The sequence below is a fragment of the Falco biarmicus genome, chromosome 20 (assembly GCF_023638135.1).
Source record: "Falco biarmicus isolate bFalBia1 chromosome 20, bFalBia1.pri, whole genome shotgun sequence".
In the NCBI taxonomy this organism is placed as follows: domain Eukaryota; kingdom Metazoa; phylum Chordata; class Aves; order Falconiformes; family Falconidae; genus Falco; species Falco biarmicus.
The window spans coordinates 4,728,808-4,742,927 of NC_079307.1; the positions used below are offsets into that span (position 1 = coordinate 4,728,808).

At 46.4% G+C, this 14,120-nt stretch overlaps 1 protein-coding gene across 3 annotated transcripts in view; it reads right to left on the reverse strand.

Moving 5' to 3' along the window:
- The window catches only part of TRIM29 (tripartite motif containing 29), a 43,906-nt gene that overhangs the window by 17,256 nt on the left and 12,530 nt on the right, over positions 1-14,120 (reverse strand). For all 3 annotated transcript variants that reach the window (XM_056322875.1, XM_056322874.1, XM_056322873.1), the window contains exons 2-3: positions 8,361-9,407; positions 665-760 (exon numbers count right to left, since the gene is read on the reverse strand). In XM_056322875.1, coding sequence (XP_056178850.1) covers positions 665-760; positions 8,361-9,218 — 954 coding nt within the window. In that variant the 5' untranslated portion in view covers positions 9,219-9,407. The remainder of the gene's footprint in view (positions 1-664; positions 761-8,360; positions 9,408-14,120) is intronic.

A 14,120-nucleotide genomic window follows, 5' to 3' on the forward strand; every position in this document is an offset into this window, starting at 1 on the left:
TGTACATGTACCACATAAAAGGGAGAAGAATGGCTTTGCCTATTAATATCATGCAAATTTTCTGGGGTGTCTCCAAATAGTGTTTTCACTGTTCTATTCAGTTAGGGTATAAATGAAAAAAATAAATAACGCCATTACTGTATTCTCATCCTTAGTGTGGTGAAAGAATTATAAAGGAGCCCTACATCAGTATGGAAATAAGCTGTTCCACTATAAAGATGTTTGTTGGTGCATCTGTTCCTATTGCTTTATCTCTGGGCAATCCAGAGCCCTTCTGGAGTTTATTTTTGTGTGTGGTCTAGCAGGAAAAAAAGCAGCACACCTTTGTTTCCGAATCAGCTTGGCTACTGGTGGCTGAAGAGCTGTAAGGGACCCGAAGCAGGGAGGTGCCCTGGATCCCTTTGCAACAAGGCTGTGCTGCCTCTCACTGATGCCCTGCAGGGTACGCTGCGGGATGACTCCAGTGGGAGTTGTTGTTTCCAAGATTTGACATGAGTCAGTTTTGGAGAGTGATGAGATAGACGCTGGGTAAGGGATGGAGTAAGAGCTGGATATGTCAGAGAAACTGAGGAAAGGAGGATAGGCATGTGAGAGAGTGGGGGTTGGGAAGTGGCAGACACAGGAGAGCCAGAGAAGTGAACTTAAAATAATATCCTGTACGCACCTTGATACGGTCCCTCTCCTTCTGCCACTTATCCATTTCATCTTCTACCTCAATGATCTTCAGCTGCAGTTGCTCTTTCTGCAGTGAAAGCTCAGCCTGCGAGAAGAAGGGAGTCTCATGAACCTGGGGCTGAGGGTGGCCTGCTTCAAAGAGGCGCTGTGCTTCCACTTACGCGCTTGGCCCTGAACAATAACAGCTGGGAGGTACAGGTTCCTGGCACTGCTTGAAATGGAGATCATGTGCTGACACTGGACAAGATCCCAGAGCTCCTGGCTGGGTCAAGCGATTCAGCTCCCTCAGCAAAGACAGCAGCAGAAGCACCCACCTACTAGGCTACCGTCATGGTGCCGCTTTTAATCACATTAGAGTCATTAGCTGGAGGGGGAAGAGGCCTGTTTCAAAATTCAGCTGTGTATGCAGTGAAGGGCCCATCCCAGGGTGTGCCTCTGCAGCAATAACAGTTTTAATGTAATTATGGAATGACGTTTGACGAGTGTTGCAACAAGAGGACGATGCCTCCGGCAGGAATTGTGTTTAGACAGGATTGTGGATTAATTTGCTCTGAATTGAGAGCTTTCATGTTATGATGAAGCTGGGGAATGCTTGGAAAAAATAAAAAAAAAACAGGAGGAGGGAAGAGGTGTAGTCAACCATGCTTGGCTTAGATCAGCAATTTCACCGGGATTCATTTGCATTTCGTTTTGCACTGGCTTCCCAGAGAAGCCCAGACCAGACAATTGCATGCGAGGCAGCTCACAGAAGCGGAGCCCGCGGAGGGCTGGGCAGCCGCGCACTGGTGTGACACGCCGGCTGGCGTGCGTGCCGTGCCCCTGGACCAGACCGGGACCTGGCTGTGCAGTAATGCCTTGCGCCGTTAACTCTGGGCCGCACCTCCCTCGGTCATTCCTATTCAACCACCTCCCTGCCCAACAGATCATGACAAAGCCTTTGTTTACGCATTTCAAGATCTTTCTGTGTTTCATGTGTGTACAGGTTGGTCAGAGCCAGCTGTCACTACAGGCAATCTGCTGGAACAGTCACCCGCAGAGCTGGTTAGGAGCTAGGCGGATGGCAGAAATGACATGTATTCCACAGCTGACCTATGTCACATTAGAAAAGTTCTGAAAACCCACTGTTCATGCGTGTGGGATCCTTTGGCAAATGGATGTATCACCCAAAAGCACTTACATTTAGGCCAACAGTTAGAGGCAGGAGAGACGAGGGATGGATCAGCCCACTCCCACCACAACTAACACATGAGGTTTCCTTGCCGTTAAAGCACAAGGTGTAGTTCTCACTGCTTTGTCACGCATCCAAGAACATAATACAACATGAAAACCTGGGTCTTCTCTTGTCATCATAGTTGCCATTGAGGTGGGAGTTTAAAAGTTTTCAATTCCCCATTCCAGTAGAAACCAGCATCGCACAATGAAGAGCAGGCAACAAGCTGTCAACCAGCTCAGACCAAGGAAATCAGGGCTCTTGTCTTGGTGCCAGTCACCATAGTGTCTGAGCATCCTCTTGAGCTTGAATCAAGCACAGCTGCATCCCAGAGCCATTGACTTTTGCTGTTCCAATTTAGAAAATCTCTATTTATAGAGGGAAAACAATTTGGTAGTTGTTCTATTGCTTTATGAAACAGAAGAAAGGGGGAACACAGAAGGCAAATGTACTCAAAGGTACCTCAATGCCAGAAGAGCTGCACCCTCACTTTGTCATTGTGATTGTCCTTGTTTCTTGAGAGCTGGGAGAGCACTGGCCCTCTAAATATTATCCATACACCCTGACAGTCTTCAGTAGTCAACTGAATGCTGTCGTGAGCTGAAGGTCATATGCTACAGGGGTTCAGGGCAGACACAGAAGGGTTTTGCAGTACAGGATCATCAGGAAACCATATGGCTATCAAGATGAGAAAATTTGGTCTACTACTGATCAAGAGAGGCATGAGCTTGATACTATAGTTTTCACATTTTCAAGACAGTGACTTGGAGCAGTGCATGCTTTTTTCCATTCTCATGTGCACTGTAAGATGTCCTCTGCATCAAGATGCAGAGGTGCACAACCATCTTTGCACAGCAGGGAAATGCAATGAGATAAAAAGCATTTTAGACCCAAATATCCATTGCACTGCCGCAACCAACGGGAGAAATTATAATGCAAGTTGTTTCCTTGAGCCACAGAGCTACATCCAGATGGCATTAATTGCTAGCAAGGTTAAGGGCACATCTCCTGAGCAGTGGGAGGTCTTGTTTCCCTCCTTGACCCTAAATATCTGGACTATCTTATGACAAGAATGTGAGTGAAATCATCAGAGAAGGATTGGAAGGATTGTTTTGAGAAGAGCAGACCATTTACAGCCATGTGGACACTCCCAAATACAAGGGGCTTTAAAAGAAAGATAATAAGAAAAAAGATTCAGGTGATGGCTGGAAGGTAGTGATAACAACATTATAATTTTATAGTACTTTTTAATTAAGATGGGTCTCAAAGGAATTTTGCAAACTATTAATTGCTCAAAAGTGATAGCTACCTCTTAACAGCTTGTTGCAGTTATAATATCCCTTCACCCAGAAAGTCTGGGTGCCTCTGGGATGGGATGTAACAACTCTTTAAGAGCAGACCCACACTGCAATTTAGAGTGAGGATTGTGATTTGCAAATGGAAATTACAGAGATAGTTCCAATAGCCAGAATGCAAATACCACACTCATCCAGGTTCAGCATGGGTTAAAACGCCCATACGGAGGGCAAAAGGAAACACTAGTACAGACACCAGCAAGGGCAAGGGAGAGGAAGGGGACTGTTTCATTGCATGGTAGCGCAAACATTAAAAGTAGTTTTACCATTGAAAAAATGTTAAAGGGGTCCAGGAAGGCTCTGGAATAGTACAAGAACTGGTGAAGTAGGCACCAGGAGGTGGATTCAGTAGTGGGGCTCTGGAGATGGACCAGGATGTAAGGGGTTCAGCAAAGGTGATTTCATGATGTTTTTAAGGCCCTGTTCAGTCTGGCACTGGCTGTAAGACTGCTTTAGCTGCCCAGGTCTATCCTGTGTCACGTTTACAGCAGGCTGGCTACAGTTACCAGGGACAGCCAACTCCTCAGCTTCATCCCCTGTGAAGAAACTTCTCTCCTAGCTTTCTTCATATTTCTCAGATTTTCCAGGGTCAACAATCCCAGATCCCTTACGTGATTGACCACCCAGAACAAATCCCTGGGGTGAGGCTTGGGGTCCAGAAGGTCCTAGTGAAAGATAATACAGCAGATCCACCCGTTGCAGGCGGGAGTCCCTACAGTGCAGAAATACCACTACCGGTGAAGAAGATCTGGGAAATACAGGTTTAGACCATTCAGTTTGACTGTAGCAAGTTGATAAATACTGGCACTGAGAGTCTTTGAGCTAAGAGAGGATCCCCTATTAGAGTCTGAGTTAATTAGGACAGTCAAGAGGCCTAAGTGAAAGTTCAGAGTGTGCACCTAAACATCCACAACCAAGCCCAGCCCTTGTGGTGTAAAGGACCTAAAGATGTGAGATTATGAGTCTTGCATCATGATGCAACTCCTTTTTGCAAGGCGGCAATACAAGCATCATCATGTCTTAATGCTCTGGGAACCCAGTCCCTGCGTCCCTCAATCAGGGAACGCCCGTGTCACCAGCCTGGGAGAGCTATGCTAATTACCTAACAGCAACAACCAAATGCAATAATGAAGCTAGAAAAAGTGTTTAAACTAGTTGTCCCTGTACAGGGCCCGTGTTGGACATGACCTGGCTGAGAAATCAGCAAATTGTTTGAGACATAATTTCTGCCGGTTTAGCCATTACATTTTTCTGTCTAAGCTTTTGTTAACCAGAGGTGGGTGTCAGTGGGCTACAGTCTGGGGAGACTGCCAGCAACCTGCAAAAATGCCACTAGTCACTGCATGACCTGAGGCCAGAAAAGGCTCTCTGTTTTGCACAGTTTGACGAGAGTTCCTTCCTTGCAAAGTGGTGGGTTTTCCCTGGGTTCTGCCCTCACTGTAGAGGCATTACCATAGAATGCAGGCAGACAGGCAAATCTACTGTAATCAAAATTTGCAGCAGGTCAGCTTCCCCAGCCGCCCCGCTAGGGAACATCCTGCAGGAAACTGCGCCGTCTCTGTGGAAAGAGCATCTATTTAAGCTGTGTCCGCAGAGCAACCACAACTGGTGTAGATAAGGTCTCACAGCCGCACCATGCCCTAACCTTGCATCGGTGAGAACGCCCAAAATCCCTTCCGCTGGCATATTGATACATCCTCGTTTGCTCTCTATTCAGGCAGCGAAAGCAATACCGAGAGGGCTCAAATGGATGTCCCTCTGGATCCATCTCTGTGGATGGTTGACTTCAAAGCCTAGTTCAGACTCTGTGAAGTCTCTCCTTTTAAAAGTCCCTTTGTTGAAACAAGGAACACCCAGCTCCCATTTCTGCACAGCAGTTCTCTGCTGCCTCTTTAAACCTGCTGTACAATGTGAACTTTTCTTTAAAGGTAAAGATTTAAAGAAAAAAATCAAAGTGCTTTTCACTAGAACTGACCTGACATGCTGAGTACTGAGGCTGGCGCTCGAAAGTAACGCCAGGTTATTTACGGCTCGGTGACTGGCAGGCATATGCGAGGTTGTCTCATTTTGAGAACAGGCCTGTAAAACAGGTTTTGAATGAAGGGACCCCTTTCAAAATGAAGGATGTTGTCTGAAAGGGGGGCTCGAGTTCTGCTGGTAAATCAAGCCGGCCAGAGGGTTTTATTGGCGTGTACAAGCTGCTATTGACAATTCTTACTTTTCAGCTGTGTGTGGTTATTACCCAGCCTCATGGACTTTTTCTTGGTCGTTTCTTGTCCTGATTCTGGCGGGGGTGTTACTTTTCCTTTAAAACTGTAGCAGGAAACTAATGCAAAGTGGATCTGGGGAAGGCATTAAAAGTTTGCTGGGTAAAATAGGTGAATACCACTGGGTGGAAACTCAGACAAAAGGTCTCTGTGTTCCCTGCCACGTTTTCTCTGTCTGACCCCCTGTGCCTTCCACTCCTGCCCGCTCAGCAGCACACCAGGCAAAGGGGGGTGGGTGACTCTCATCCCAAGCTCCTGCGAAGTGGAAGATGGTGCTCTGTTCTCCGTCTGTCTCCCAGGCAGAGAGACACCAGGCTTTCCACTGCTTGCCTAAATGCCCTAATCAGTAGGTATCTGTATACTGGCTTGTTTGCATTCCTCTTCTCTGAAGCTGTACTGTCTCTGTCTGCACTGTGGACCAAGCAGAGTTACCTAATTCTACAGAGGGATTTAAGCTACCCTGTGGTTTCCCAACACTGAGTACAGCACCTCTCTCCCCTGCACACCTATAGCAAAGACAAACTCATGAAAGAGGCTGTAACCTGCATTAATTCTGCATTACTAAAGGAATACACGTATGTAAAACAAGCATATTACACCTTATTGTGTGACAGTTTTGTGCCACCAAATTGCTGAGCACACAGATTGACAGGCAGGATTAAGCACATCACAGCATAAAAACCACCCCTAGTTCTGCTGGGATCTTCTCCAGCTTTGGAGTCTCAGTATGACCGGGGACTGGGAAGTCCTCGTAGATAAACCAATTGTTCCTTGACAGCCAACACTGTGTGAAAGGGTCTGTCTAGATACAGCTGTGTTCTTGTCACCAGCCCAGTGGCATAGTTAGCAAATTTGGTGGTAGTCGAGCTACTCAGGAGCTGCTTGGATGCCAAGCTGTCAAAATAGAGCAGGGATAGGGACGACCTGATGTGGGTTTTTTGCTTATTCTTTTCACAAAAGCCAGCAGCACCAGCCACACTTTGCCACTCTTCCAATTTGTGGTCACATTCCAGCTCAGCTGATTTACAAGACTTGAAAAGAATAGGCGGTGCACACAAGGGACTTGGAAATGTTCATTCCTCTTTGTGGTACCTGCTAAGGCTCCACCTATGGTGAATAAATCAGGGCTAGAAATAAACATTTGTAAGCAACAGCTATCCTGTTAATTGTTTTTGTCTGAGTGAATACTCACTCAAGTTACAACATGATCAAAACTCGTTGTCAGGAGAAACTTGCACATGTGTATGATTCATATTGATAAAGCCCTAAATCCTCTGGGCTTAGCAGCTGCAGAAACAGCACAGGACAGTGCAGGAACTAAAGCATGGAGCTAACAAGAGCGGCACAAGGACTCTGAGAAAGAAATCAAATACCATTTAAATCTTAGGTAAAGTCATCTCTGACCAGCTATGGTTGCCTCTTTAAAAGCAAGGTGTTCTAGGTCCATCCAACCTCAGGAAGAATGATCTGAACAGCTTTGGTTCCTCAGGGAACAACTGTTAACCTCTTCTCAGCAGAAACAGCGAAGAGGAATTGGACAACCTGGCAGACACTAGACGCAGCTTTATGAGAGTTGGGCATATGCTATGTTCAGAGCTGACATCAAAAACACAAGAACAAGCAATTATGAAACAAACAGCAGGCTAGCAAGCCCTGCAGGAATTTCTTTAAGAAAGACAGGCGGAGACATGGAAGAAACCTTGTTTGGTTCAGCAAGGCTGCAAGTTGGAGATGACATTGCAAGAAAAGACCAAAAATTTGCACAGAAAGACAAGACATACGCTCTAAATGAGATGCTTTTTTCAGCCTTACAAAGTAATTCTTCCTAGCAGTGTAGGAAGAGTTAAACTGTTCTTCCGAGTTAAGGGTAACACTTTCCAACAGTGGGTACTTGTATGTGCCTGTTCCCCACATCAGAGCACTGGCTTGGGCTGTGCCTAAGGATTTAGCACGCCTTAGTGCCCTTCCAGCTTCTGCCGTGGACTGGCTGAGTGACTCTAGGCAAGTTGGTTTACATTAATGTTTCACGGGTCTCCTTTCTGTAGCCTTTCCTGTCCTGCCTGCTGAGAAGGTTTCTAGGCCAGGACACGCTCTTCCTACGGGGATGTACAGCACTGAAGACAGTGGGACCCTGATCTTTACTACTACTACTTCATTCAAGTGAGCACTGTTCCACATACCGTGCATCTCCTTAGATGTCCACCTGCTAAACCTATTGTAGTAACACTTCAGGGGGATGATAATGTTTCGTGATTGCCCCAGGGGGTTTTCTTCACCTAACTTTCAGAAGACTCTTCCCACAAGCGTGGCTCAACACTATTATAGCCGTAACAGAAAAGAAAAACAAAACCCCATAATCTCAACTCTAAGTAGCTGAGACAGCAATTTCCAGTAGTAACCCAGCAGCCGCTGATCTGACCGCCTGTGTTCTGGAGGTCCTGAGCTTGAGGAATGCACCCCCTTCCTGGCTGTGGGTGACACTCCAGACACACTGTCAAAACTTGAGGCAGTTTTTGGAAAACTTAGCATTTAGGGCTTTGATTCAGCTTCTGCTGAAAGTCAGGGGTGGAAACCAGCTTCCCTACACACCCCCGCCCCCAAATCCACTCTGCCACACACCACCAGCGCTACGCTGCTGTAGCCAGCCATCAGGAGAACGACAGTCCCATTGGAGCAGAAGCCAGGGAATACCAATTCTCCACTAAATGCTTCCCATCCACCACCCCTCATACCAGAACTACATTGCAGACATGATTTGAGGAGAGACTGCGTCAGCTGGAGAGCAAAGGCTGTGGTGTGACATTGAGGTCCATTGGAAAGACTGATGGGAATGTGCAATAAAAAGAGCATTACCTCTTTCCCCGCTTTCTCGATCTCCACTGTCACTGTGCTGTGGTTCTTGTGCTCTTGGAACATGCAGAGGTAGCAGATGCACATCTGGTCTGTCTGACAGAACAGCTCCATGGTCTTCCCATGCACAGGGCACTTTCTTGCTTCAAAGTCCCTGATGGGGTCCAGGAGCTGGTGGTCCCGGAAGGCTGCTCCCTCCAGGTGGGGCTTGAGGTGCAGCTCACAGAAGGAAGCCTGGCACACCAGGCAGGACTTCACGGCCTTTTGCTTGTTATCGATGCAGGAATCACACAGAACATCCTCGAGCTTCACCCTGGGCCGTGACCCAGCTGCTCTGTCAGGCTTGTTGAAGGTGGGTCTTCTCAGGTCCCCCGTCTCCACCAGAGGGAGGGAAGTTTTCTTCAGGTCCCCCATCTGCCCCCCAGAGAACAATGACTTCCTTCCTTCCCCTTCACTGGGCAGGAAGCTCTTTTTGGAATCCAAGGAGAAGAGGGGCTTCCTGAGATCACCTTTCTCTGCAAAGGAGAGGGGTGGTCTCCTCATGTCTCCTATCTGTCCACTGGCATATTGCATCTTCTTTGAATCTGCCGAATCCATGCTGAAGTAGGTCGATCTCTTCTCATCGGAAGACTCCACAAACTGGATGATGGGCCTCTTCCAGTCACTGCCAGAGAAGAGGGAGCTCTTGATTTGCCCTGTCTCCAAAGAAGCACTGCCAGTGCCTTTCATAGCTTCCTTCTCGCCTCCACCAGGGTTTGCGGTCTTCTTCACTTCTTCTTCCTTCTTGGGGGCAGATGGACTCTTCACATCCTCTGGCTTCCCAGCGGTACCGTTTGTCCTCGCTGCACTCCCCGTTTCCATTGTCTGACCAGGGCAGATTGGCTTCGCTGCTCAGCCTTCCCTCCAGTCCCTGTCTCTCAGCCCTCTCTAAAGCGGGTACGTCTGCCCGGCCGTCGTCTCAGCAAGGAATGACGGTGGAAGGCAGCAAAGATTCTGCCCAAGTGACGCACCTGGAGCTCCTGCAAGGAGGAGGAGAAAGCCTGGATTGTGCTAGGTAGTCGCAGGTAGAAAGAAAGAAACAGACGTTACCAGGGATCAGAAGCTACAGCTGTGCAGTTAATTATACAAGGCAGTCCACACCCAGGAACATTCTTGTCTAACCAGGTTTGGGAGGAAGGGCTGTTTATACACATAGAAAAAAAAAAAAATTTTTTTTCAAAAATCATTTTCATTAAGATGTAGCAACCAGTTTGACTGCTTGTTTCAAAAATAATTTTGTTCATTGTTGCCAGGAGCTGAGGTTACCTCCTTGCAGAGATGGGCAGGGTCGGAGAGACCATGAGATGCTGAAGATGGGTTTGTTAACTGGGTCATACACATGCACAAAAATAATGATGGTTGTAATTAAAATGAACGCCTAGAATAAAGCATTCTCAAACTGGGTTCCCCTGAGGGCTTACTGTATTCAGTAGGGCAGGGAGGGGAAATATATGGATAATACTGGGTTTAAAAGACCCTATTATCTTTATTTTGATGCTGGATTTGCGCATGGTTCATCCCTGTAGACCTGGTCCAACTGCGCATCAGAAGAACCCAAATGACCTGAAGTAAAAATTGGCTGGTCCTGTTTTTCCCCCGGGCCATGCAATCTCCACTGATGTGATCAGCAGAATACAACCCCCATCGCCTATTCCATTGCACTATTCTCACTGGGATAAGGGTTTAGGTGTATCTTACGGAGCTCTTCCCATAAATGTCCACCGAACTGAGAGGCATACCTGGAAGAGGAAATATTTTACAGCTAGATGGCCGAAATATTTCTTGCAAGAAAAAAGAACTGAGAAAGAGTTTTAAAAATAGATCTGTCGCCACTAGCTGTATTCCTGGGAAATGTTCAGCTTGTCAGAATCGCAGAAGATTTCTGAAGAAAAAGGCTCTTTACAAGCACTGGTGAATTCCATCCACTTCAAAAGAAGGAGTTTGATCTTCTCATATCATTTCAATTTAGCACAGATTATGCTCGGAATTTCAGTGAGATTGCTCTGAGATTAATGCCCAGGGTGTAAATTAACCATGCCTAAGACTTGTGCTTAATTTAATTTTCGCAGAACGCAATGGTGGTGCTGCTGGAGAATGTGATTTTTAGCCCATAATAATGTCTCGTCAGAAATCTGTAACAGAACCCCAGCTGGAAGTGTCCTTAGTAGTGGAAGAAAAATCCAGGTCTGCATTTTGCAGATCTTTTTCAGATGTGGAGGAAATAGAGGCGCAGCCCAAAACAGGAGCAGCATACATTTTGGATCTGATATGGGAATGAGACAGCCAGGAAGCGCCCGCCTTACAGATACAGTTTCTAAGGGCTTTTTCTGTGCAAAATGAGAGAAAAAGGAAGGTGTTTTTTTTTTTTTCTCTTCAATTGAAATGCAGTTGGGACCCCTGGCTCATAGATCCAGCCCCTTTTAGTGCCTGTACATCATTATGACTTTCTATATATGATAAATGATTCAGTATCCAGTATTTTTTTGGATAATAGTTGTTGGGAAAGGCCACACCTTTTGCAGTAATTTCTAGTGGACAGGTTTTTTATTAATAGGACCGTAGCCTTTCATAAGTCAGAAGTCATTCTCTGCAATAGGAAAGGGCAATGCTATTTTTTAAAAACAAATTTCATTAAAGAAAGACTGACTGACATATATGTATGTATTTCTTTACCCCGGCTTCTGGGGCTGAGCTAATCTTTATAACATCAACAGTCCTGTAGATCTCCAAGCAATTAAAAATACTGGAGGGTGGAGGTGCCTGTTCTCACGTGTACAGGAAAGATTCAGCAGAGGTTTTCCAAACTAGCATTAATACTTTAAGAAACAAAAAAACATCTACCTGAAGAGATTTGACTTGGAAGAAGGTGGCCCTGGTTTCTCTCGTTTTCCTGACACTTTGTTAAGATTTTGGAGTAGGTAAGGCAGTCAAAAGATTAAGGACTGAATTTTTTCATCTTGGTTTTATTGATGCAAATCCAGAGTAAACGAGTTTAATCCTGTTATCCTAGGCAGGCTTGGAACTAACTGGGCTTAGGAGGAGGTTTATTATTGATTCTTCTGTCCATGCAGAGGCACATACAGGACTGACACCCTCCAATAAGTCACATTATGGCTGTACTTTGCCTGACCTACCCTGACGCCAGCCACGGCTTCAGCTCCTCCAGTTGTTGCAGTACTGTGAAGTACGGCCATGCTTGAGATGCAAGACATTGCAATGTCTATCATCTAATGCTGCTCGAATCAGACTCAGATGGGCTGATGTCAGCCCTCATGACAGCCGGTATGTTCCATAAAGCTGTGGGTTCTGCTTTGGCTTTTGAATAGCTTGGGTGGCATCTGTCCTTGCTGCTTATGTCTGGAGAATCCTCAGCGTAAATGCTCTGTGTCAGATGGAAAGACAGAGGTCATGTGCACGCACACACACAGACTAATGGAGCCAAGCGCAAACTGGATTTCTTGAAGAAAAATCTGTCTGCCAGTCATCTGAGCTGAACCTCCCTGGAGTCCGCAGGAAGAAAGAAAGGATGTCACTCACGTGTGCGCAAGGAACATTCCCTGCTGTTGCCAGTCACTTCTGCTTAATGCCACTTTCACTGGTCCCCTTTCTACCTCAGCTCACTCTTGCAGCATCCCACATGCCTGGCATTAGGCACGTCCCGCTTGCACATACCTGAGGAACCATGGCAGGGCCATGTGTGACCAGCAGTGACTAAATGCATCGCCTCTGCTGCCATGCATCCTGGGACTGCAGCTCTGTCCCATAGCCAAAGGCCAAGCCCACTCTTTTCCCTATCATCTCTCTGCACATCACACATCATCACATCTTTTTCATGCCAAAAAATTGGTTTTGAACTCACTTCTCTCTTACTAATTCTGCTCCCCCCTGGGAAATCTACTGTTCACACCTCTCCAAGAGTTGAGGTGCACATGGTCTTATCGGTGCTCATAACCACAGCCATGCTGGGAGCCGCAGGAGGACTGCTGGAGTTAAAGTGCAGTTTGTTAGTTAAACGGTAGTTTGTTAGACAATTTGTGCTTCGGTTCCCAACTGTATTTAGAAGGCTTGTGCACACACATGTATTTCAGGCAACTTAGAAGCCAAAATAAAGTACAGACTGGACGTCTCTTTATTGCAGGCTTTCTCTTTGCACCTCCTGGAGGGTGGTTCCTGATTTCTATAGCATGATTTCACACTTGTGTAAGCATCATCTGTGATTTTTGCACCAGCTACCCCTATATTTCCTGCAGAGGACAACTGTCTCCTATCTAGTGCACTGCGTCAAGCCGATCACACAGTATGCCCATGTCTGTGCCTCTGACTCAGAGTATACACCCACGTTTGGCATCTGCAGTGCCTTTCATCTGAAAAACTCGGAGCGTTTTTCAAAGGTTCACAAATTAAACTTGACAACACCTTTGCAAAATAGGTCTGGGTTGCTAACCCCATGTAGCAATTAGGGAAACTGAAGCATATACTGTGGAACAGACTGAAAATTTTCAGCAAAAATGAAACTTTTTTTCTGAAATTGCTATGCAGCCTTTTGCTTGCTCATTCTCTGCTTTTTCATGATTGTGACCCCTCTAAATCCTTGATTTTTTACAAAATATTCCATGACGCTTCTGTTCTTATTTTGAACTTAATTCTTTTATTGTATATGCACCAGTAAGTTTGGGTAGTTTACTGCTTGTATTAAAGTGTTTCCTCTGTGCAACGAGCTGCACAAAAATCCTCATGGGTAGGTGCCTAAAATAAAAAATAATTTCCCCAGGATGGAAAAAGTGGAAAAATTGGGTCCATTTCAAACTAAATAGAATAGAAACAGTTAAGCCAACCCTGGGGCACTCCTTTAGAGAGGCTCCAGAGCAGAGTTTCAAACACCAATGACTGATGAAGTCATGGAAAGTCATAGAGAATTAGATCAACCAGCCCATGATTCACTAGCCCCAGTTCTCACAACAACTCCAACCAAAGCAGGAGCAGGGAACCTGTCTGCTAATTGCCTACTCTGTGCTCTACCCACTAATCCACACTCCCTTTCACATCCTACATACTTTCAGTCCTTTCTCATTTCTTACACCTTTATATGAAATAAATCCACAGCGCAGAAGATGTGAAGCTGAAATGCATGCAGGCTATTGCTGCTACAAGAAAGCAGAGGAGATCAATCTGTCAGGCATGTAGACACCATTGGGCAATGACCGTGCATTAACCAGCTCCCCGTGTAACAGCAGAGCAGGCAGAACAAGTTCAAGGCTTCGTGTTGCTTTCACACGTATCAGATTCAGTCAGCAATGCACCCAGAGAAGTCGGTGGAGCTATCCTGCTGCAGAGCGCATGGGGGGAAATGCTGCAGATGTGCTTAGAGCAGCCTGCAGACATGCTCAGAGTGGGGCGTTGTACCAGAAAGACTCAAATTATATGGCATAAACCAAAGTTCAGAGGCTTGTGACAATGTGGGCTTGCCACACGCAGCTGTGTGTCTCGGGGTCGGCGAAGAAGGGGAGGAAAATGGAACGGGGGGATCCAGTTGTTTGGGGGGTGCATTTTCCCGCTAGGGGCAGGCTGAACTGAGAGCTCCCTGGAGACGGTCAGGACCTGGCATCAGATGGGGGGACCTGGGGTTTGAGGGTGGTGTGAGCGTCCGAGCAGCTCCTCCAGGGTACCGTGGCAGGACAGACTCCAGCTTCCCAGGCCTTAAAGCAGGCCTGCAGGCTATGAGCT